This window comes from Haematobia irritans, chromosome 4 (genome assembly GCF_050003625.1).
Source record: "Haematobia irritans isolate KBUSLIRL chromosome 4, ASM5000362v1, whole genome shotgun sequence".
NCBI lineage: Eukaryota > Metazoa > Arthropoda > Insecta > Diptera > Muscidae > Haematobia > Haematobia irritans.
In genome coordinates this window covers 196,561,233-196,585,296 of record NC_134400.1, presented here as the reverse complement: position 1 = coordinate 196,585,296, position 24,064 = coordinate 196,561,233, and the positions used below count along the sequence as shown (strand labels likewise).

General features: G+C 23.2%; 2 protein-coding genes across 2 annotated transcripts; one reads left to right on the top strand and one right to left on the bottom strand.

The window, feature by feature from the left end:
- Window positions 1–5,298: 5,298 nt before the first annotated feature.
- Acbp6 (Acyl-CoA binding protein 6) lies at window positions 5,299–5,960 on the bottom strand. Its single transcript, XM_075307329.1, has 2 exons — window positions 5,802–5,960; window positions 5,299–5,724 (listed from the first exon to the last, which is right to left on the bottom strand). The coding sequence occupies exons 1-2, from the start codon at window positions 5,808–5,810 to the stop codon at window positions 5,485–5,487; spliced, it is 249 nt and encodes an 82-aa protein (XP_075163444.1). The 5' UTR covers window positions 5,811–5,960; the 3' UTR covers window positions 5,299–5,484.
- An 11,636-nt stretch (window positions 5,961–17,596) lies between these two features.
- LOC142235270 (acyl-CoA-binding protein homolog) lies at window positions 17,597–17,987 on the top strand. The gene has a single exon (XM_075306523.1). The coding sequence runs from the start codon at window positions 17,615–17,617 to the stop codon at window positions 17,867–17,869; it is 255 nt and encodes an 84-aa protein (XP_075162638.1). The 5' UTR covers window positions 17,597–17,614; the 3' UTR covers window positions 17,870–17,987.
- Window positions 17,988–24,064: the final 6,077 nt, after the last annotated feature.

The following is a 24,064-nucleotide window of genomic DNA, read 5'->3' as shown; positions in this document are numbered from 1 at the left end:
TGTAGTCTTCATTATCATGTTTAAGTAGGTGTTGGTATTGGCGTTTGTCTAAAGATGTACAAACTACATGGTAAACTTTTTCACACTTGTCGCACTCAATACTTTCTTCCTCTTCTTCCACTGCCAAACCGCATTGCGCACAAATTGTTTTATTTATTTTTAAACTTCTACGTGTTGAAGGCATCGTTCATATAATTCGAGTTTTTGATGCTATCTTCTATGTAGCCACTGAAGAAAATTAGTTGATTAACACTTTATTTATATATTATTTTATGTTTTAATAAAACACAGGATAGAGCTTAAAAAAAAGCAGTTGCTCTCGTAGCAGGGTTGCCAACCAATCCAAACATAGGCATTGTTCAACAGTACATTATTTCTCCATGCTATATATGTAGCTAAAACCCTAGTGTGCTTTTAGGCGTTAATTGAAAATTGCTCTTTATTTTATATTTGTGAGCATATGCGAGTTGTATTACATGTTTTTAGGCATTACCTATATGTATGATAGAGGTGTGCACGTGACACGAAATTGTCGTGACTCACGAAAATGTTCGTGATTCGTGCGTGAGTCGTGAGTCACGCTCATGACAACAGCGTGAGTGTGCGTGAGCGTGATTAACAAACCAAAATGTCGTGCGTGAGCGTGAGTCACGAAAATAATATCCTCGTGAGTGTGAGTGAGCAACGAATTACACTCACGAAAATATTCCTACACACCAACATAAAACGCTTAAGAGTTAAATTCTATTACAATTATAGTGACACCTGGGATGTTAAGAGTTTAATAACACTCTCGATTTTAATAATGCTCATATTTTCAGACACTTCGGTAAGGTAAATTAATCATAAAATTATTCGTGAGTCACGATATTTTTCGTGAGTCACGGTATTTTTCATGAGTCACGACGTTTTCGTGCGTGAGTGTGTGTGAGTACAATTTTTCTTTTCGTGAGTGTGCGTGAGTCCTACCAAAAAATATCGTGCGTGAGTGTGCGTGAGTCCTACCAAAAAATATCGTGCGTGAGTGTGCGTATGATTTTTCAGTCGGGAGTGTGGGTGAGTAAACTATTACTCACGTGCACACCTCTAATGTATGGCGTGCACATGGTTTGTTCACGGACTTCAAGCAATAAAACTCCCGTTTTGATTTAACAAAAATGCGTTTGATTCTGGCAAATAAAATATGTAAAAAGTAAGAAAATAAAATGAGTAAAAGAAAACTTACAATTTCACCGTACAATTCAATTCAACTGACATGGAAATCCAAAGAAATAATGTTTCTTTTCAAAGCCTACTACAATCAAAAATTTTCAAGTAAAATGCGAGTACGTTTAGTTTTTATACCCTGTGCCACACTGTGGAACAGGGTATTATAAGTTAGTGCATATGTTTGCAACACCCAGAAGGAGACGAGATAGACACATGGTCTTTGGCAAAAATGCTCAGGGTGGGCTCCTGAGTCGATATAGCCATGTCCGTCTGTCCGTGATCACATTTTTGTAATGAAAGTCTAGGTCGCAGTTTAAGTCCAATCGACTTGAAAATTGGCACAAGTATGTGTTTTGGCTCAGAATAGAACCCTATTGATTTTGGAAGAAATCGGTTCAGATTTAGATGATAGAACATTGTGTTCCACCCTAGTGCATTAGCCGACTTAAATGTTGAGTCTATAGATTTTGTAGAAGTCTATCAAATTCTGTCCAGATAGAGTGATATTTAAATGTATGTATTTGGGACAAACCTTTATATATAGCCCCCAACACATTTGACGGATGTGATATGGTATCGAAAATGTAGATCTACAAAGTGGTGCAGGGTATAATATGGTCGGCCCCGTCCGACTTTAGACTTTCCTTACTTGTTTTTTATTTTCTTTTTTCAAAATTCTCTTTCTATATTAAATTTTGGCAAAATTCTATTTATATAGAAAATTTTGTCAAAATTTTATTTCTATGGAAAATTTGGTCAAAATGTTATTTCTATCGAAAATTTTGGTTTGGTGGTTTATCCTTCGGTTACGTTCTAATCAGAAGATGACCTCCATATTAACGAATTAGTGTTTGACATGCAGGTGAAAACCCCATTATTTGAACTGCTTCAGCCTCTCAACAGCTCAACATCGATGTCGTAGATTTTGAAGCCTTAGTGGTTGAAGAGTGGTCACAAGTATTAGTGTTTGAACTGCAATCCAAAGATTCAGATTAGTCATATAATTGTCAGCAGTCTGATTGTGCAATCCCAATCTAACTTATACACATAAAAGTTAATTATATCACTTTATAATTTTTGATTTATGATTATCAACTCTAATTTTTTTAATATCTACACTCAGGTTTTAGTTAATTATCAGATTGTAGTTTCAAAAGTAATTTAACCTTTTGCCATTTCTTCTTGTCTATAAGAAGTGTTCCAGCGATTAATCAATCATGACGTTTAACCCAGAAATTCAATTCTGACGCATTGGTTTGGGTTTGAAATAAATATGAACCTGCAACGAATACATAGTAGGATGGGCTGCATGCAATGGTCTCAAAATAAATCCTCTGAAAACTAAGTGCGATATCAATGTTCTACCTCCGATAAAATTAAATGGCTGCAATATTGAGCATACTCAACATGTTAGGAATCTATGTGTTATTTTTGACTATTTGGTTTCAGATCGACAATTTTTCATAATTGCTATACGATTGTGGAATAATTTACCATTAAGTCTGCGAATGCAGCACTTATTTATTCCCTCAATTTAAGAGGGAATTAAGACGTCACTTTACCTTGACAAAATTTTCTATAGAAATAAAATTTTGGCCAAATTTTCTATAGAAATAAAATTTTGGCAAAATTTTCTATAGAAATAAAATTTTGGCAAAATTTTCTATAGCAATAAAATGTTGGCAAAATTTTCTATAAAAATAAAATTTTGACAAAATTTTCTATAGAAATAAAATTTTGACAAAATTTTCGATAGAAATAAAATTTTGACAAAATTTTCGATAGAAATAAAATTTTGACAAAATTTTCAATAGAAATAAAATTTTGACAAAATTTTCGATAGAAATAAAATTTTGACAAAATTTTCAATAGAAATAAAATTTTGACAAAATTTTCTATAGAAATAAAATTTTGACAAAATTTTCTATAGAAATAAAATTTTGACAAAATTTTCTATAGAAATAAAATTTTGACAAAATTTTCTATAGAAATAAAATTTTGACAAAATTTTCTATAGAAATAAAATTTTGACAAAATTTTGGCAAAATTTTCTATAGAAATAAAATTTTGACAAAATGTTCTATATAAATAAAATTTTGAGAAATTTTCTATATAAATAAAATTTTGGGAAAATTTTCTATAGAAATAACATTTTGACAAAATTTTTTATTGAAATAAAATTTTGACAAAATTTTTTATTGAAATAAAATTTTGACAAAATTTTCTATAGAAATAAAATTTTGACAAAATTTTCTATAGAAATAAAATTTTGAAAAAGTGTTCTATAGAAATAAAATGTTGGCAAAATTTTCTATAAAAATAAAATTTTGACAAAATTTTCTATAGAAATAAAATTTTGACAAAATTTTCTATAGAAATAAAATTTTGACAAAATGTTCTATATAAATAAAATTTTGAGAAATTTTCTATATAAATAAAATTTTGATAAAATTTTCTATAGAAATAAAATTTTGACAAAAATTTTTTATGGGAATACAATCTTGACAACATTTTCTATAGAAAAAAAAAACAATTTAAAAAATTTTCTATAGGAAAAAATTTGACAAAATTTTTCTATAGAAAAAAATTGACAAAATTTTCTACAGAAATTTTGGCAAAATTTTCTATAGAAATAAAATTTTGGCAAAATTTTCTATAGAAATAAAATTTTGACAAAATTTTCTATAGAAGTAAAATTTTGACAAATTTTCTATAGAAATAAAATTTTGAAAAATGTTCTATAGAAATAAAATTTTGGCAAAATTTTCTATAGAAATAAAATTTTGACAAAATTTTCTATAGAAATAAAATTTTGACAAAATTTTCTATAGAAATAAAATTTTGAAAAAATGTTCTAGGGAAATAAAATTTTGACAAAAAATTCTATAGAAATAAAATTTTGACAAAATTTTCTATGGAAATAAAATTTTGACAAAATTTTCTATAGAAATAAAATTTTGACAAAATTTTCTATAGAAATAAAATTTTGACAAAATTTTCTATAGAAATAAAATTTTGACAAAATCTTCTATAGAAATAAAATTTTGACAAAATTTTCTATAGAAATAAAATTTTGACAACATTTTCTATAGAAATAAAATTTTGACAAAATTTTCTATAGAAATAAAATTTTGACAAAATCTTCTATAGAAATAAAATTTTGACAAAATTGTCTGTAAAGAAAATTGTGACAAAATTTTCTATATTAATACAATTTTGACAAAATTTTCTATAGAAATAAAATGTTGACAAAATTTTCCACAGAAAAAAACTTTCAGAAAATTTTCTATAGAAATAAAATTTTGACAAAATTTTCCATAGAAATAAAATTTTGACAAAATGTTCCATAGAAATAAATCTTTCATAAAATTCTCTAAAGAAATAAAATTTTTGACAAAATTTTCTATATTAATAAATTAGTGACAAAATTTTCTATAGAAACAACATTTTGACAAACATTTTTTATGGAAATAAAATTTTGACAAAATTTTCTATAGGAAAAAAATTGAGAAAATTTTCTATAGAAATGTTGGCAAAATTTTCTATAGAAATAAAATTTTGACAAAATTTTCCACAGTAAAAAAACTTTCAGAAAATTTTCTATAGAAATAAAATTTTGACAAAATTTTCCATAGAAATAAAATTTTGACAAAATTTTCCACAGAAAAAAAACTTTCAGAAAATTCTCTATAGAAATAAAATTTTGACAAAATTTTCCATAGAAATAAAACTTTCATAAAAATTCTCTATAGAAATAAAATTTTGACAAAATTTTCTATAAAAATAAAATTTTGACAAAATTTTCTATAGAAATAAAATTTTGACAAATTTGTCTATAGAAATAAAATTTTGACAAAATTGTCTATAGAAATAAAATTTTGACAAATTTGTCTATAGAAATAACATTTTGACAAAATTGTCTATAGAAATTAAATTTTGAGAAAATTTTCTATAGAAATAAAATTTTGACAAATTTTTCTATTGAAATAAAATTTTTAATTTTTTTTTTTTTATATTAGGATTGCTTACCGGGAATTCCTTTTAACTATTGCCTCATGGTGGCTCTATAAAAACTAATTACAACAACTATTTCAGTTGGTCTAATTATATATTTTATTTAAAAATTGGCATGTTTTCTAGGAATGGACCAGTATTTCAGTATAAAAACTTGTCCGATCATCATTTTCTTAAATAAATTCTAAAGTAGACCTTAAGGGCATTCCCAAACTGAGAGATATTTATCATTTGCCTTAAACGCAAATTTCTCGACTCCATCTATTGGTATTTTGGGGCATATTTGTGATAGACTTCAATGTATTTAGCCTTGGCATCCTCAGCACTAGTGCCAGCCTTTTCCTTCCAGGCATTCCACATGGCCTTACGGATAGGATCCTCAGGTTCATCGGTGGTGCAATCACCAGCGGTGGCTTGTTTGTAGTAGCCGTAGAATTCCAAGAATTCTTCTTGGCTGGGCTTCTTGCTGAAGTTCTTGGCTTTTTCAACGATTTCCTCGAACTATATGAAAAAATAAGAGAAAACAAATGTTTGTATTATTTTTCGGGATTGGTTTCTATGAGATTGCTCAAACTTACAGTTAGCATATTGAGTGGACTCTTTTAGTTGCTTAACACGAAACAAATAAATGTATTTGCACCCAAATTCGTTGATTTATATATGAAGCGATTATTGGTTTTTGCGCGGGGTGTCAATTCCAAAGAACACAATCATTTCCAATCTTATCAATTGCACTTACCCAAAAATTCAACTCTAGTCATAGGGAGTGATGAGACACACCCCACCTCCGCCCATATTCCTGGCCTAGTCGGTTTAGAAAGCAACGAAATAATTCATCAACTAATCTTGAGTTGTCCATTTCTGCAATGTTGCCGGCTAAATCAGACAATGTTCCAATATTTACTAATAAATAATAGAATGCATTGAAGAGAGGGCCGTAGTTCTATCTCATAGACAGTTAAGAAAAGGGCCTTGTTGAATGAATTTGATTAATATAGAGAATTTTCATTTCAATTGAATTTGAAATGAAAATGCTTATCGTATACGAAATAGAAAATTTTGTCAAATTTAAAAAAAAAAAATTCTCAAAATTTTATTTTTATAGAAAATTTTGTCAAAATTTTATTTCTATAGAAAATTTTGTCATAATGCTATTTCTATAGAGAATTTTGTAAAAATTTTATTTATATAGAACATTTTGTCAAAATCTTATTTCTATAGAAAATTTTTTCAACATTTTATTTCTAAGAACATTTTGTCAAAAATTTATTTCTATAGAAAATTTTGTCAAATTTTCATTTCTATAGAAAATTTTGTCAAAATTTTATTTCTATAGAAAATTTTGTCATAATCTTATTTCTATAGAAAATTTTGTCAAAATTTTATTTATATAGAAAATTTTGTCAAAATTTTATTATAGAAAAATTTCATTATATTACATGTTAGCCTGATACCGAAACAGGCAATTTCTCAAAAATTTTATTTCTATAGATAATTTTGTCATAATTTTATTTCTATAGCAAATTTTGTCAAAATTTTATTTCTATAGAAAATTTTGTCAAAATTTTATTTCTATAGACAATTTTGTCAAAATTTTATTTACATAAGAAAATTTTGTCAAAATTTTTTTTATATAGAAAATTTTGTCAAAATTTTATTTCTATAGAAAATTTTGTCAGAAATTAATTTCTATAAGGTTAGGTTAGGTTAAAGTGGCAGCCCGATTAAGATTCAGGCTCACTTAGACTATTCAGTCCATTGTGATACCACATTTCTATAAAAAATTGTGTCAAAATTTTATTTCTATAGAAAATTTTGCAAACTTTTTATTTCTCTAGAAAATTTTGTTAAAATTTTATTTCTTTAGAAAATTTTGTCAAAATTTTATTTCTATAGAAAATTGTGTCAAAATTTTATTTATATAGAAAATTTTGTCAAAATTTAGTTTCTATAGAAAATTTTGTTAAAATTTTATTTCTATAGAAAAATTTGTCAAAATTTTATTTATTGTTGTTTTTGATCTCAGCTTAAAGCCATGCATTGACTAAACTACAAGTGTAGCTTAACCAACAGAGGAAAAGTATGCTTGTCAAATTTATTTGGGCAAAGCCCTATAGACTGCAAGATGGTTGGATGTACAGCTGTTTCGGAATTACCACATTCCTCATCAGCATCCTCTACTTGCAGCAAAACTATCAACCAATTATCAGAATAAATTCGGGTAATTCACTCAACCCAAAGTGAAGTACACTTGAACCTCCCGAAAAAGGGTTTGATAGTCGGCTACTGCCTAAACAAATTTGCCAGCACATCTCTTTTCCTTTGCCAAACTCAAATCATCGATTTGAATGTATTTGGCTGGGTTTGTTTTTGAGTGTGCTTCCTCTATCTTCATTCGTTTTGTTTGTTATTGTTGGCTCCTCTTCAATCTTTATTGTTGTTTTTGATAAAAAAAAATTATTTTTATAGAAAATTTTGTCAACATTTTATTTCTATAGAAAATTTTGTCAAAATTTTATTCCTATAGAAAATTTTGTCAACATTTTATTTATATAGAAAATTTTGTCAAAATTTTACTTCTACAGAAAATGTTGTCAAAATTTTATTTCTATAGAAAATTTTGTCAAAATTTTATTTATATAGAAAATTTTGTCAAAATTTAGTTTCTATAGAAAATTTTGTTAAAATTTTATTTCTATAGAAAATTTTGTCAAAATTTTATTTCTATAGAAAATTTTGTCAACATTTTATTTATATAGAAAATTTAGTCAAAATTTTACTTCTATAGAAAATGTTGTCAAAATTTTACTTCTATAGAAAATGTTGTCAAACTTTTATTTCTCTAGAAAATTTTGTTAAAATTTTATTTCTATAGAAAATTTTGCAAACTTTTTATTTCTCTAGAAAATTTTGTTAAAATTTTATTTCTATAGAAAATTTTGTCAAAATTTTATTTCTATAGAAAATTTTGTCAAAAATTTATTTCTATAGAAAATTTTGTCAAAATTTTATTTCTATAGAAAATTTTGCAAACTTTTTATTTCTCTAGAAAATTTTGTTAAAATTTTATTTCTATAGAAAATTTTGTCAAAATTTTATTTCTATAGAAAATTTTGTCAAAATTTTATTTCTATAGAAAATTTTGTCAAAATTTTATTTATATACAAAATTTTGTCAAAATTTTACTTCTATAGAAAATGTTGTCAAAATTTTACTTCTATAGAAAATGTTGTCAAACTTTTATTTCTCTAGAAAATTTTGTTAAAATTTTATTTCTATAGAAAATTTTGCAAACTTTTTATTTCTCTAGAAAATTTTGTTAAAATTTTATTTCTATAGAAAATTTTGTCAAAATTTTATTTCTATAGAAAATTTTGTCAAAAATTTATTTCTATAGAAAATTTTGTCAATATTTTATTTCTATAGAAAATTTTGCAAACTTTTTATTTCTCTAGAAAATTTTGTTAAAATTTTATTTCTATAGAAAATTTTGTCAAAATTTTATTTCTATAGAAAATTTTGTCAAAAATTTATTTCTATAGAAAATTTTGTCAAAATTTTATTTCTATAGAAAATTTTGTCAAAATTTTTTTTCTATAGACAATTTTGCAAACTTTTTATTTCTCTAGAAAATTTTGTTAAAATTTTATTTCTATAGAAAATTTTGCAAACTTTTTTTTTCTCTAGAAAATTTTGTTAAAATTTTATTTCTATAGAAAATTTTGTCAAAATTTTATTTCTATAGAAAATTTTGTCAAAAATTTATTTCTATAGAAAATTTTGTCAAAATTTTATTTCTATAGAAAATTTTGTCAAAATTTTTTTTCTATAGAAAATTTTGCAAACTTTTTATTTCTCTAGAAAATTTTATTAAAATTTTATTTCTATAGAAAATTTTGCAAACTTTTTATTTCTCTAGAAAATTTTGTTAAAATTTTATTTCTATAGAAAATTTTGTCAAAATTTTATTTCTATAGAAAATTTTGTCAAAAATTTATTTCTATAGAAAATTTTGTCAAAATTTTATTTCTATAGAAAATTTTGCAAACTTTTTATTTCTCTAGAAAATTTTGTTAAAATTTTATTTCTATAGAAAATTTTGTCAGAATTTTATTTCTATAGAAAATTTTGTCAAAAATTTATTTCTATAGAAAATTTTGTCAAAATTTTATTTCTATAGAAAATTTTGTCAAAATTTTTTTTCTATAGAAAATTTTGCAAACTTTTTATTTCTCTAGAAAATTTTGTTAAAATTTTATTTCTATAGAAAATTTTGCAAACTTTTTATTTCTCTAGAAAATTTTGTTAAAATTTTATTTCTATAGAAAATTTTGTCAAAATTTTATTTCTATAGAAAATTTTGTCAAAATTTTATTTCTATAGAAAATTTTGTCAAAATTTTATTTATATACAAAATTTTGTCAAAATTTTGTTTCTATAGAAAATTTTGTTAAAATTTTATTTCTATAGAAAATTTTGTCAAAATTTTATTTATATAGAAAATTTTGTCAAAATTTTGTTTCTATAGAAAATTTTGTTAAAATTTTATTTCTATAGAAAATTTTGTCAAAATTTTATTTCTATAGAAAATTTTGTCAAAATTTTATTTCTATAGAACATTTTATCAACATTTTACTTCTAGGAAAATTTTGTTAACATTTTATTTCTAGAGAAAATTTTGTCAACATTTATTTCTATAGAAAATTTTGTCAAATTTTTATTTCTATAGAAAATTTTGCAAACTTTTTATTTCTCTAGAAAATTTTGTTAAAATTTTATTTCTATAGAAAATTTTGTCAAAATTTTATTTCTATAGAAAATTTTGTCAAAAATTTATTTCTATAGAAAATTTTGTCAAAATTTTATTTCTATAGAAAATTTTGTCAAAATTTTTTTTCTATAGAAAATTTTGCAAACTTTTTATTTCTCTAGAAAATTTTGTTAAAATTTTATTTCTATAGAAAATTTTGCAAACTTTTTATTTCTCTAGAAAATTTTGTTAAAATTTTATTTCTATAGAAAATTTTGTCAAAATTTTATTTCTATAGAAACTTTTGTCAAAATTTTATTTATATACAAAATTTTGTCAAAATTTTGTTTCTATAGAAAATTTTGTTAAAATTTTATTTCTATAGAAAATTTTGTCAAAATTTTATTTATATAGAAAATTTTGTCAAAATTTTGTTTCTATAGAAAATTTTGTTAAAATTTTATTTCTATAGAAAATTTTGTCAAAATTTTATTTCTATAGAAAATTTTATCAACATTTTACTTCTAGGAAAATTTTGTTAACATTTTATTTCTAGAGAAAATTTTGTCAACATTTATTTCTATAGAAAATTTTGTCAAATTTTTATTTCTATAGAAAATTTTGCAAACTTTTTATTTCTCTAGAAAATTTTGTTAAAATTTTATTTCTATAGAAAATTTTGTCAAAATTTTATTTCTATAGAAAATTTTGTCAAAATTTTATTTATATACAATATTTTGTCAAAATTTTGTTTCTATAAAAAATTTTGTTAAAATTTTATTTCTATAGAAAATTTTGTCAAAATTTTATTTCTATAGAAAATTTTGTCAACATTTTAGTTATATAGAAAATTTTGTCAAAATTTTACTTCTATAGAAAATGTTGTCAAAATTATATTTCTATAGAAAATTTTGTCAAAATTTTATTTCTATAGAAAATTTTTTCAAAATTGTATTTCTATAGAAAATTTTGCAAACTTATTATTTCTCTAGAAAATTTTGTTAAAATTTTATTTCTATAGAAAATTTTGTCAAAATTTTATTTATATAGAAAATTTTGTCAAAATTTTATTTATATAGAAAATTTTGTCAAAATTTTATTTCTATAGAAAAGTTTGTTAAAATTTTATTTCTATAGAAAATTTTGTTAAAATTTTATTTCTATAGAAAATTTTGTCAAAATTTTATTTATATAGAAAATTTTGTCAAAATTTTATTTCTATAGAAAATTTTGTCAAAAATTTATTTCTATAGAAAATTTTGTCAAAATTTTATTTCTATAGAAAATTTTGTCAAAATTTTATTTCTATAGAAGAATTTTGTAAAAATTTTATTTCTATAGAAAATTTTGTCATAATGTTATTGCTATAGAAAATTTTGTCATAATGTTATTTCTATAGAAAATTTTGTCATAATGTTATTTAGATATAACATTTTGTTTTATTTATATAGAAAATTTTGTCAAAATTTTATTATAGAAATTATTAAATTAAATTATTATTGCTATAGAAAATTTTGTTAACATTTTATTTATATAGAAAATTGTGTCATAATGTTATTTCTGTTGAAAATTTTGTCAAAATTTTATCTATGTAGAAAATTTTGTTAAAATTTTATTATCGAAAAATTTCTTAAAATTTTATTTTTATAGAAAATTTTGTCAATATTTCATTTCTATAGAAAATTTTGTCAAAATTTTATTTCTATAGAAAATTTTGTCATAATTTTATTTCTATAGAACATTTGATCAAAATTTTATTTTAAAAGAAAATTTTGTCAAAATTTTAGTGAGCGTAAAATGCTTGTATTGTTTAAGATGCTTTGGGCCCTTAATAGGCCCACTACACTCCCGAGTGCTCAATAATTTCATTTGGTTACCAAAAATGCTTGTTCGTTTGTAATCTCTGCTCCTGGTGTTATCATATGGCAGTTTTATGGACATAGTTGTATATATGTATACAATGCCTTTATATATAAATCGATATAGATTTTCTATATATTTCTTTAGTACTTTATGATAGTGATATGATTATGAGTAAAACTTTCGCTATTAATCATAATTCCATTCTTCGCAAACACAGACAAAAAAAAATAATTTCGCAAATTAGCTTTTTTGGTTATTACGTGTCCAATTCGTTTGCCGGTAGCTCTGGGTAGTTACGATATGGGGTGGCAAGTTGAGTAATCTTTTATTGGTATGGAGGGGGATTTTTCCAACAACCAATCTGCATTAATTGATATCGACTGACAACTATAAGAGAAAGTCCATAAGGGAATATATGGGAACCTCTATGAAAAACTAAACTACAGACAACTTAAGCAATTACCTTTACAAATTTTCTATAGAAATAAAATTTTGACAAAATTTTCTATAGAAAAAAATTTTGACAAAATTTTTTATAAAAATAAAATTTTGAAAAATTTTTTTATAGAAATAAAGTTTTGAATAAATTTTTTATAGAAATAAAATTTTTACAATTTTTTTTTATAGGAATAAAATTTTGACAAATGTTTCTATAAAACTAAAATTTTTACAACATTTTCTATAGAAATTAAATTTGTGCAAAATTTGAAATCAAAATAAAGATTTTATAGAAATAAATTTTTAACAAAATATTCTACAGTACTAAATTTTTGACAAAGTTTCTGGCATATGATAATAAGTACTTCACAAAATTTCTATAAAAATAAAATTTTGACAAATTTGCTACAGAAAAAAATTTTGACAACATTTTTTATAGAAATAAAATTGTGACAAAATTTTCCATAAAAATAAAATTGTGACAAAATTTTCCATAGAAATAAAATTTTGACAAAACTTTCCATAGAAATAAAATCTTGAACAAATTTTCCATTGAAATACAATTTTGACAAAATTTTCTATAGAAGTGAAATTGTGACAAAATGTTCTATATAAATAAAATTTTGACAACATTTTATATAGAAATTAAATTTTTGGCAAAATTTGCTACCAAAATAAAACTTTGACATAATTTCCTTTCAGTTTTTCAACAAAAAATTCTTAGATATAAAATTTTGACCAAATTATCTACAGAAATAAATGTTTGACAAAATATTCTACAGCACTAAAATTTTGATAAAATTCCATATAGAAATCAAATGTTTACAAAATTTTCTATAGAAATAAAATTTTGACTATAGAAATATATTTTTATAGAAATATACATTTGACAAAATTTTCTGTAGAAATAAAATTATGACAAAAAACTTTACACTAATAACAAATTTTCTAAAGAAATAAATTTTTAACAAAATTTTCTATAGAAATCAAATTTTCACAAAATTGGCTATAAAAATGAAGTTTGGCAAAATTTTCTATAGAATAACATTTTGGCAAAAATTTCCTATAGAAATAGAATTTTGAAAAAATTTCCCATAGAAATAAATGCTTGAAAAAATTGTCTATAGAAATAAAATTTTGACAAATTTTTCTATAGCAAAAAAAAAATTCACAAAATTTTCTATAGAAATAAAATTTTGACAAAATTTTCTGTAGAAATAGAATTTTGACAAAATATTCTATAGAAATAAAATTTTGCAAATTTTTCTATAAAAGGAAAATTTGTGCAAATTTTGCTATTAAAATAAAATTTGACAGAAATAAATTTTTGACAAAATATTCTACAGAAATAAATTTTTGGCCAATTTTCTGGCATTTTTTACTGATAAGAAGTACTTCACAAACGCTCTATAAAAATAAAATTTTGACAACATTTTTTATAAAAATGAAAATTTTGACAAAACTTTCCCATAGAAAAAAATTTTGACAACATTTTTTATAGAAATAAAATTGTGGCAAAATTTTCTATAGAAATAATATCTTGAAAAATTTTTTACCAAATTTTCCATTAAATACAATTTTAACAAAATTTTCTATAATTTTCTATAGAAACAAAATTGACAAAATTTTTTATAAAAATAAAATTGTGAAAAAAATTTTTATAGAAATAAAATTTTGACAAATTTTATATAAGAATAAAATTTTGACAAATATTTGTATAAAACTAAAATTTTTACAACATTTTCTATAGAAATTAAATTTGTGCAAAATTTGCAATCAAAATAAAATTTTGATAGAAATAAATTTTTGACACAATATTCTACAGAAATAATTTTTTGACTAAGTTTCTGGCGTATGATAATAAGTACTTCACAAACTTTCTATAAAAATAAAATTTTGACAAAATTTTCTACAGAAAAAAAATTTTACAAAATTTTTTATAGAAATAAAATTGTGACAAAATTTTCCATAAAAATAAAATTGTGACAAAATTTTCCATAGAAATAAAATTTTGACAAAACTTTCCATAGAAATAAAATCTTGACCAAATTTTCCATTGAAATACAATTTTGACAAAATTTTCTATAGAAGTGAAATTGTGACAAAATGTTCTATATAAATAAAATTTTGACAACATTTTATATAGAAATTAAATTTTTGGCAAAATTTGCTATCAAAATAAAACTTTGACAAAATTTCCTATAGAAATCAGTTTTTCACCAAAAATTTCTTAGATATAAAATGTTGACCAAATTATCTACAGAAATAAATGTTTGACAAAATATTCTACAGCACTAAAATTTTGATAAAATTCCATATAGAAATCAAATGTTTACAAAATTTTCTATAGAAATAAAATTTTGACTACATTTTCTATAGAAATATATTTTTGACAAAATTTTCTGTAGAAATAAAATTATGACAAAAAACTTTACAGAAATAACAAATTTTCTATAGAAATAAATTTTTGACAAAATTTTGACAACATTTTCTATAAAAATGAAAATTTTGACAAAATTTTTTATAGAAATAAAATTGTGACAAAATTTTCTATAGAAATAAAATCGTGACAAAATTTTCTATAGAAATAAAATCTTGGCAAAATTTCTACCAAATTTTCCATTAAAATACAATTTTGACAAAATTTTCTATAACAATAAAATTTTGACAAAATTTTCTATAGAAAAAAAAATTGACAAAATTTTTTATAAAAATAAAATTTTGAACAATTTTTTATAGAAATAAAATGTTGACAAATATTTTATAAGAATAAAATTTTGACAAATGTTTTTATAAAACTAAAATTTTTACAACATTTTCTATAGAAATTAAATTTGTGCAAAATTTGCAATCAAAATAAAATTTTGATAGAAATAAAATTTTGAGAAAATATTCTACAGAAATAAATTTTTGACAAAGTTTCTGGCGTATGATAATAAGTACTTCACAAACTTTCTATAAAAATAAAATTTTGACAAAATTTTCTATAAAAATAAAATTTTGACAAAATTTTCTATAAAAATAAAATGTTTACAATATTTTCTATAGAAATCAAATTTTCACAAAATTTGCTAAAAAAATAAAATTTTGACAAAATTTTCTACAGAAAAAGAATTGACAAAATTTTTTTATAGAAATAAAATTGTGACAAAATTTTCCATAGAAATAAAGTCCTGACCAAATTTTGCATTGAAATAAAATTTTGACAAAATTTTCTACAGAAATGAAATTGTGACAAAATGTTCTATAAAACTCAAATGTTGACAACATTTTATATAAAAATTAAATTTGCAGAAATAAAAAATTTTCTATAGAAATAAATTTTTGACAAAATTTTCTATAGAAATAAGATTTTCACAAAATTTTCTATAGAAATCAAATTTTCACAAAACTGGCTATAAAAATGAAGTTTTGACAAAATTTTCTATAGAATAAAATTTCCTATAGAAATGGAATTTTGACAAAATTTCCCATAAAAATAAATGCTTGAGAAAATTGTTTATAGAAATAAAATGTTGACAAATTTTTCTATAGCAAAAAAAAAATCACAAATTTTTCTATAGAAATAAAATTTTGACAAAAATTTCTATAGAAATAGAATTTTGACAAAATTTTCTATACAACACAAAAACATTGACAACATTTTCTATAGAAATAAAATTTTGAAAATTTTTTCTATAGAAATAAAATTTTGACAAATTTTTCTATAGAAATAAAATTTTGACAACATTTTCTATAGAAATTAATTTTGACAACATTTTCTATAGAAAATGCAAAATTTGCTATCAAAATAAAATTTTTATAGAAATAAATTTTTGACAAAATATTCTACAGAAATAAATTTGTGACAAATTTTCTGGCGTTTTTGCTGATAAGAAGTACTTCACAAACGTTCTATAAAAATAAAATTTTGATAACATTTTCTATAAAAATGAAAATTTTGACAAAATTTTTCTGTAGAAAAAAATTGCATAAAATGTTCAATAGAAATAAAATTTTGACAAAATTTTGTACAGAAAAAATCTTTGACAAAATTTTTTATATAAATAAAATTGTGACAAAATTTTTTATAGAAATAAAATCTTGACAAAATTTTGACCAAATTTCCCATTGAAATACAATTTTGACAAAATTTTCTATAGAAATAAAATTGTGACAAATTTTTCTATAAAAATGAAGTTTTGACAATATTTTATATAGAAATTAAATTTTGGCAAAATTTGTTATCAAAATAAAATTTTGACAAAATTTCCTATAGAAATAAATTTTTCAACAAAAATTTCTTAGAAATAAAATGTTGACCAAATTATCAACAGAAAGAAATGTTTGACAAAATTATCTACAGTACTAAAATTTTCCTATAGAAATGAAATTGTGGTAAAATTTTCAAAATAGTAGTTTTTTGGTAAAATTTTCTGAAAAGTTTGGTAGATAATTTTTGGCTGATTATTGAACGATATAATTATTTTTGAACCAATGTTCACATGATAAGTGGAGAGCGATATACAAAACGGATCGGATGAAATTTATTCCTCCATGAATTTCCAGGGTCGGTTTATGTGAGGGCTAATAATTTTACTGTGGATCAATGTTTGCATAATTATTAAAAATCCTATGCTCAGAACAGGTACCGAATTTCAACCGGATCGATTGAAATTTGTATCCCCAAGAGGCTACGGGAGCTTAGTCTGGGGATCGGGGTCATACTTATAAGATGACATGATTCTAACAGACATACCACACTCACTGCACAGTAAATCCTCGCAGATAATTTCGGAATAGTTTTGACTTGTACGGTCATTGCTTGATTTATTGAAATCAAGCTACAATTATTTCTTACGAAAGAATTTTGCCCTTGCCCTTTCTCGAATATTCTAAAGTAAAGTCCATTTTCGTTTTTGAATACAACTGTTTTTGGGCTAACTAATTAAAATCCCTCCTTAATAATTGTATATTTTTTATCTCTAAGAGTGCATTATTAAATTCTTTTTTAATGAAGCCTGAATATCTTATCATTATTAGTTCTTGAGAGAACACGTGAGTAGTTTTTTTTTTTTTGGTGCTAAAATTTTCCCTCACCCTGATAAACTATATCATCCCATGGTATAATGGGCTAATCAAGATTTAATTAATTTCAAAAATTTTGCATGTCTATAGATACATAGTTAATCTCAAAATAAACTTTAATATAAAAAGCCAATGGGTACTTGAGAATTTTATCATTTCGCTTTAGCTCATTTACCAAAGCAAGGTAAATTTTGGATAAAAATAATTATATTAAATTGGAAATTTTATTTATCCATTGATTTTCATTTTAGATCCTTTTCCCAAATCATCAAAATGGTTAGTTTCGAAGAAGCTTGTGAATTGGCAAAGAACTTCTCTAAGAAGCCTTCAGATTCTGAATTCTTGGAATTCTATGGTCTCTTCAAGCAAGCCACCGTTGGTGATGTCAACATCGATAAGCCTGGAGCTTTGGATTTGAAAAAGAAAGCCATGTGGGATGCTTGGAATTCACACAAGGGCATGTCTCAAGATGCTGCCAAGGAAGCCTACGTCAAGGTTTATGAGAAATTTGCCCCCAAATATGCCTAAATATGCGTATCGTGAGAGATAGAAAGAGTGAGAGAGAGCGATGAGAAGTCAATCAATGAATCAATTAAGAAATCCATCCATCACAGTAGTCCTCGCATAGCACAAGACATGGTTAAGGAATATTAAGCTTAGGTTAATATGGTTTATTATTTGTTTTTTCTAAATAAATTATAAACTTTAAAATATCCTTATGTTTGGCCTTAATCTAAAGGGATTTCCAATAAGGGGTGTTATTTGGGTATTCAAAGATTTTTTTGTTTTTTTTTTGGAGATAAATGATCAGACGATTATTTTTCAGTAATGAAGAAGGTATGCCGTTGAAAAGTAATGACATAATTTCTAATTGTCAAATATTAAAGAATAAAGCCGTTAAAAGTTACACCTACCGTCATACTGGGTGATTGAAAATAATAACCTTTAGTTAATTTTAGTTAGCGCCTAACTGTATGCTTTAGATATTTACTTCAGATTGCGGCATAGTTGTTAGCTATGGCAGCTGCTATCCATTTATCACGGTAGTCCTCATATCACAAGACAAGGCTACGGAATATTTATATAATATTTTAGGTTAATGTTTTTTTATACTCTGCGCCACACTGTGGAACAGGGTATTATAATTTTTTTATTATTATCTGTTCTAAATAAAATTTAAAAAATTATAAATGTCTGTTTGTATGGCCTTCATGTAAAGGGTGTTCCAATAAGAGGTGTTATTTTGATATTTAAAAAACAAACATTGTATTTCTTTTTCAATAAAAATTAATGTTTATACATGGTCTATATGGGAGCCACCGTGGTGCAATGGTTAGCATGCCCGCCTTGCATACACAAGGTCGTGGGTTCGATTCCTGCTTCGACCAAACACCAAAAAGTTTTTCAGCGGTGGATTATCCCACCTCAGTAATGCTGGTGACATTTCTGAGGGTTTCAAAACTACTCTAAGTGGTTTCATTGCAATGTGAAAAGCCGTTCGGACTCGGCTATAAAAAGGAGGTCCCTTGTCATTGAGCTTAACATGGAATCGGGCAGCACTCAGTGATAAGAGAGAAGTTCACCAATATGGTATCACAATGGACTGAATAGTCTAAGTGAGCCTGATACATCGTGCTGCCACCTAACCTAACCTAACCTACATGGTCTAGGTTAGGTTCTTTAGAAATTGTTATCAAAACTTTATTTCCATTGACAATTTTGTCAAAATTTTATTTCTATGTAAAATTTTGGCAAAATTTTATTTCTATAGAAAAATTTGTCAACATATTATTTCTATAAAGAATTTTGTTAAAATTTTATTTCTTTAAAAAGTTTTACCACAATTTTATTTCTAACGAAAATTTTCTCAAAAATTTCATTTCTATAGAATATTTTGTCAAAATTTTAATTATATAGAAACTTTTGTCAACATTTTATTTCTATAGAAAATTTTGTCAAAATTCTATATCTATAAAAAATTTTGTTAAAATTTTATTACTTTGGAAAAATTTGACAAAATTTTACTTCTATAGCAAATTTTATTTCTTTAGAAAGTCTTATCACAATTTTATTTCTAAAGAAAATGTTCTCAAAAATTTTATTTCTATAGAATATTTTGTCAAAATTTTAATTATATAGAAAATTTTGTCAAAACTCTATTTCTATAAAAATTTCTTTTTAAATTTTATTTCTGTGTAAAAATTTGACAACATTTTATTTCTATAGCAAATTTTATCAAAAATTTATTTCTCTGGAAAAATTTGACAAAACTTTATTTCTATAGAAAATTTTGTCAAAATTTCATTTTCTAGAAAGTTTTACCACAATTTTATTTCTAAAGAAAATGTTCTAAAAAATTTTATTTCTATAGAAAATTTTGTCAAAATATTATTTTCTTAGAAAAATTTGTCAAAATTTTATTTCTAAAGAAAATTTGGTCAAAATGTTATTTTTATATAGTTTCTTGCCAAAATTTTATTTCTATAGAAAAATTTGTCAACATATTATTTCTATGAAGAATTTTATTTTTATTTCTATAGAAAATGTTCTCAAAAATTGTGTTTCTATAGAAAATTTAGTCAAAATTCTAATTTGTCAATAAAGCTCGAATAATAATTAATTGTAAATTAAGATATCATGCATTTGGACGTTAATCGCCTGTTTCAGTATTAGGCTAACATGAAAAATAAAATTCTATTTCTATTAACATTTTTGTTAAAATTTTATTTCTGTGGAAAAATTTGACAAAATTTTATTTCTATAGCAAATTATGTCAAAATTTTATTCCTCTGGAAAAATTTTACAAAACTTTATTTCTATAGAAACTTTTGTTCAAATTTTATTTCTAAAGAAAATTTTGTCAAAATTTTATTTCTACAGAAAATTTTGTCAAAATTTTATTTCTATAGAAAATTTTGTAAAAATTTTATTTCTACAGAAAATTTTGTCAAAATTTTATTTCTATAGAAAATTTTTTTAAAATTTTATTTCTATAGAAAATTTTTTCAAAATTTTATTTCTATAGAAAATTTTGTCAAAATTTTATTTCTATAGAAAATTTTGTCAAAATTTTATTTCTATAGAAATTTTGTAAAAATTTTATTTCTACAGAAAATTATGTTAAAATTTTATTTCTATAGAAAAATTTGTCAAAGTTTTATTTCTAAAGAAAATTTTGTCAAAATTTTATATATATATAATTTTTTGTTTCTATAGAAAATGTTGTCAAAATATTATTTCTAAAGAAAATTTGGTCAAAATGTTATTTTTATATACTTTCTTGCCAAAATTTTATTTCTATAGAAAAATTTGTCAACATTTCTATGAAGAATTTTGTCAAAATTGTATTTCTTTAGAAAGTTTTATCACAATTTTATTTCTATATTTCTATTTTGTCAAATTTCTAATTTGTCCATAAAGCTCGAATAATAATTAATTGCAAATTAAGTAAAATTCTATTTCTATTAAAAATTTTGTCAAAATTTTATTTCTGTGAAAAAATTTGACAAAATTTTATTTCTCTGGAAAAATTTGACAAGATTTTATTTCTATAGAACATTTTGTCACAGTTTTATTTCTATAGAAAATTTTGTCAAAATTTTATTTCTATAGAAAATTTTGTCAAAGTTTTATTTCTAAAGAAAATTTTGTCAAGATAATATTTCCATGGAAAAATTTGTCAAAGTTTTATTTCGAAAGAAAATTTTGTCAACATTTTATATCCATAGAATTTGTTGCCAAAATTTTATTTCTATAGAAAATTTTGTCAAAACATTATTTCTAAAGAAAATTTTGTCCAAATATTTTTTTTTGCCAAAATCTTATTTCTAATTTTTTTAAATTTTTTATTTTTATAGAAATTTTTGTCAAAACTTTGTTTCTGTAGAAACTTTTGTCAAAATTTTATTTCTATAGAAAATTTTGTCAAAATTTTATTTCTACAGAAAATGATGTCAACATTTTAGTTCTATAGAAAATTTTGTAAAAATTTTAGTTCTATAGAAAATGTTGTCAAAATTTTAGTTCTATAGAAAATTTTGTCAAAATTTTATTTCTATAAAAAAAATTTCTTAAAATTTTATTTTTATAGAAAATTTTGTCAAAACTTTATTTCTATAGAAAATTTTGTCAAAATATTATTTTCTTAGAAACATTTGTCAAAGTTTTATTTCTAAAGAAAATTTTGTCAAAATTTTATATCTATAAAATTTTTTGCTTCTATAGAAAATGTTGTCAAAATATTATTTCTACAGAAATTTTGGTTAAAATGTTATTTTTATATAGTTTCTTGCCAAAATTTTATTTCTATAGAAAAACTTGTGAACATATTATTCTATGAAGAATTTTGTCAAAATTGTATTTCTTTAGAAAGTTTTATCACAATTTTATTTCTATAGAAAATATTCTCAAAAATTTTATTTCTATAGAAAATTTTGTCAAATTTCTAATTTGTCCATAAAGCTCGAATAATAATTAATTGCAAATTAAGATATCATGCATTTGGACGTTAATCGCGTGTTTCAGTATCAGGCTAACATGAAAAATAAAATTCTATTTCTATTAAAAATTTTCTCTATGGAAAATTTTGGCAAAATTTTATTTCTATAGAAAAATTTGTCAACATATTATTTCTATAAAGAATTTTGTCAAAATTTTATTTCTTCAGAAAGTTTTACCACAATTTTATTTCTAAAGAAAATGTTCTCAAAAATTTTATTTCTATAGAATATTTTGTCAAAATTTTAATTATGTAGAAAATTTTTCAACATTTTATTTCTATAGAAATTTTTTCAAAATTCTATATCTATAAAAAATTTTGTTAAAATTTAATTTCTGTGGAAAAATTTGACAAAATTTTATTTCTATAGCAAAATTAGAAAATATTCTCAAAAATTTTATTTCTATAGAAACTTTTGTCAAATTTCTAATTTGTCCATAAAGCTCGAATAATAATTAATTGCAAATTAAAATATCATGCATTTGGACGTTAATCGCGTGTTTCAGTATCAGGCTAACATGAAAAATAAAATTCTATTTCTATTAAAAATTTTCTCTATGGAAAATTTTGGCAAAATTTTATTTCTATAGAAAACTTTGTCAACATATTATTTCTATAAAGAATTTTGTCAAAATTTTATTTCTGAAGAAAGTCTTATAACAATTTTATTTCTAAAGAAAATGTTCCCACAAAATTTTATTTCTTTAGAATATTTTGTCAACATTTTAATTATATAGAAAACTTTGTCAACATTTTATTTCTATAGAAAATTTTGTCAAAATTCTATTTCTATAAAAAAAAAATTCGTAAAATATTATTTCTGTGGAAAAATTTGACAAAATTTTATTTCTGCGGAAAAATTTGACAAAATTTTATTTCTATAGCAAATTTTATCAAAAATTTATTTCTCTGGAAAAAAAATTTGTCAAATTTTTTTTCTATAGAAAATTTTGTCAAAATTTCATGTCTATAGAAAACTAGCGTAACCCGGCCCGCTTCGCTGCGCCTTCCGAAGCGTATTTGGAGGAACATTTTGCGTTAACTTAGTCAACTATATCCTTCATGCTGAAAACAAATTCGAAAAGATTTGAATTCTTTTAAACAAATCGGACTACTTGATTTTTCGTTTATAGGTACAAATACGGCGGGAGAGGGTGTACCTTCTTCTATATTTCTTGTGAATTTTAAGTGTGGTTTGTCAAGGAAAGGTATCCTTCTCCTCAACATATCTGAAAATTAAGCATTATATTATAACATAACATACAAAGAATTACTGTTTCCCATCCAATAAATCGGAAAAGGCAAAAGTAGTAAAAAATTTTACCACATTAACATTTGCTAAAATGTTGGAAAATAATGCACCCTCTACGTTGGCTGCCAATTTCATGTAAATTTAAGTTCTTTACTAAAAAGAAGTCTGGCAGAAGCCTGTGCAAAAATCATAAAATTATGTACCGAGTTCCCATTTACGGACAACCCTCTACTTTCAACCTAAAAAAAAAAAAATAAACGGACAAAAGGGAACCCTCTCTTTACTAATAAGAAGTCTGGAAGAATGAAGCCTGTGCAAAAATCATAAAATTATATACCGAGTTCCCATTTACGGACAACCCTCCACTTTCAATTTAAGAGAAAAAACCGACAAAAGGGAACTCTCTCCCCACCTTCGCTCCACTCTGACCTGATATCGGACTATCACGTACCCTATATTAATTTCGCAACTACTCAATGTCCCTATAAATTCTATCGAAGTAAATCGACAAAGTTTATTTCAATTTTCCCCTTCCCCAAACCAGATATCGAAAAATCATATATTAATTTAAAAATCATGTATAAATTTCATCACCTCCTCCCACGTTCCCTGTAAATTTCAAGTAGATCGGAGATGTTTAATTTTTGCTCTATTGTTTTAAAGGGACGTCACTTTCCCCGATACAATATCGACAAACACCGTAGTGAATAGCACCCCTAACCTTCCCTGAAAATTCTTGAAACTTTCCTTCAAGTGTGGGGCAATGAAGGTTGCCTCTTCATTTATAACCTTTTCCCCCGCTTCCTTTGTAAATTTCAAGAAAACTTAAATTTTTTTATATTTCATGTTAGCCTGATACCGAAACAGGCAATTGACGTCCAAATGCATTATATCTAATTATACAATTATTTTTCGAGCTTTATGGACATTAAGGAACATGGTTAATAGAGCCATTTTTTTTTTACAGTTTTAG

Bases quoted from the DNA above. Each gene is read 5' to 3' on its own strand.
- LOC142235270 (XM_075306523.1), top strand. From the start codon at position 17,615: ATGGTTAGTTTCGAAGAAGCTTGTGAATTGGCAAAGAACTTCTCTAAG.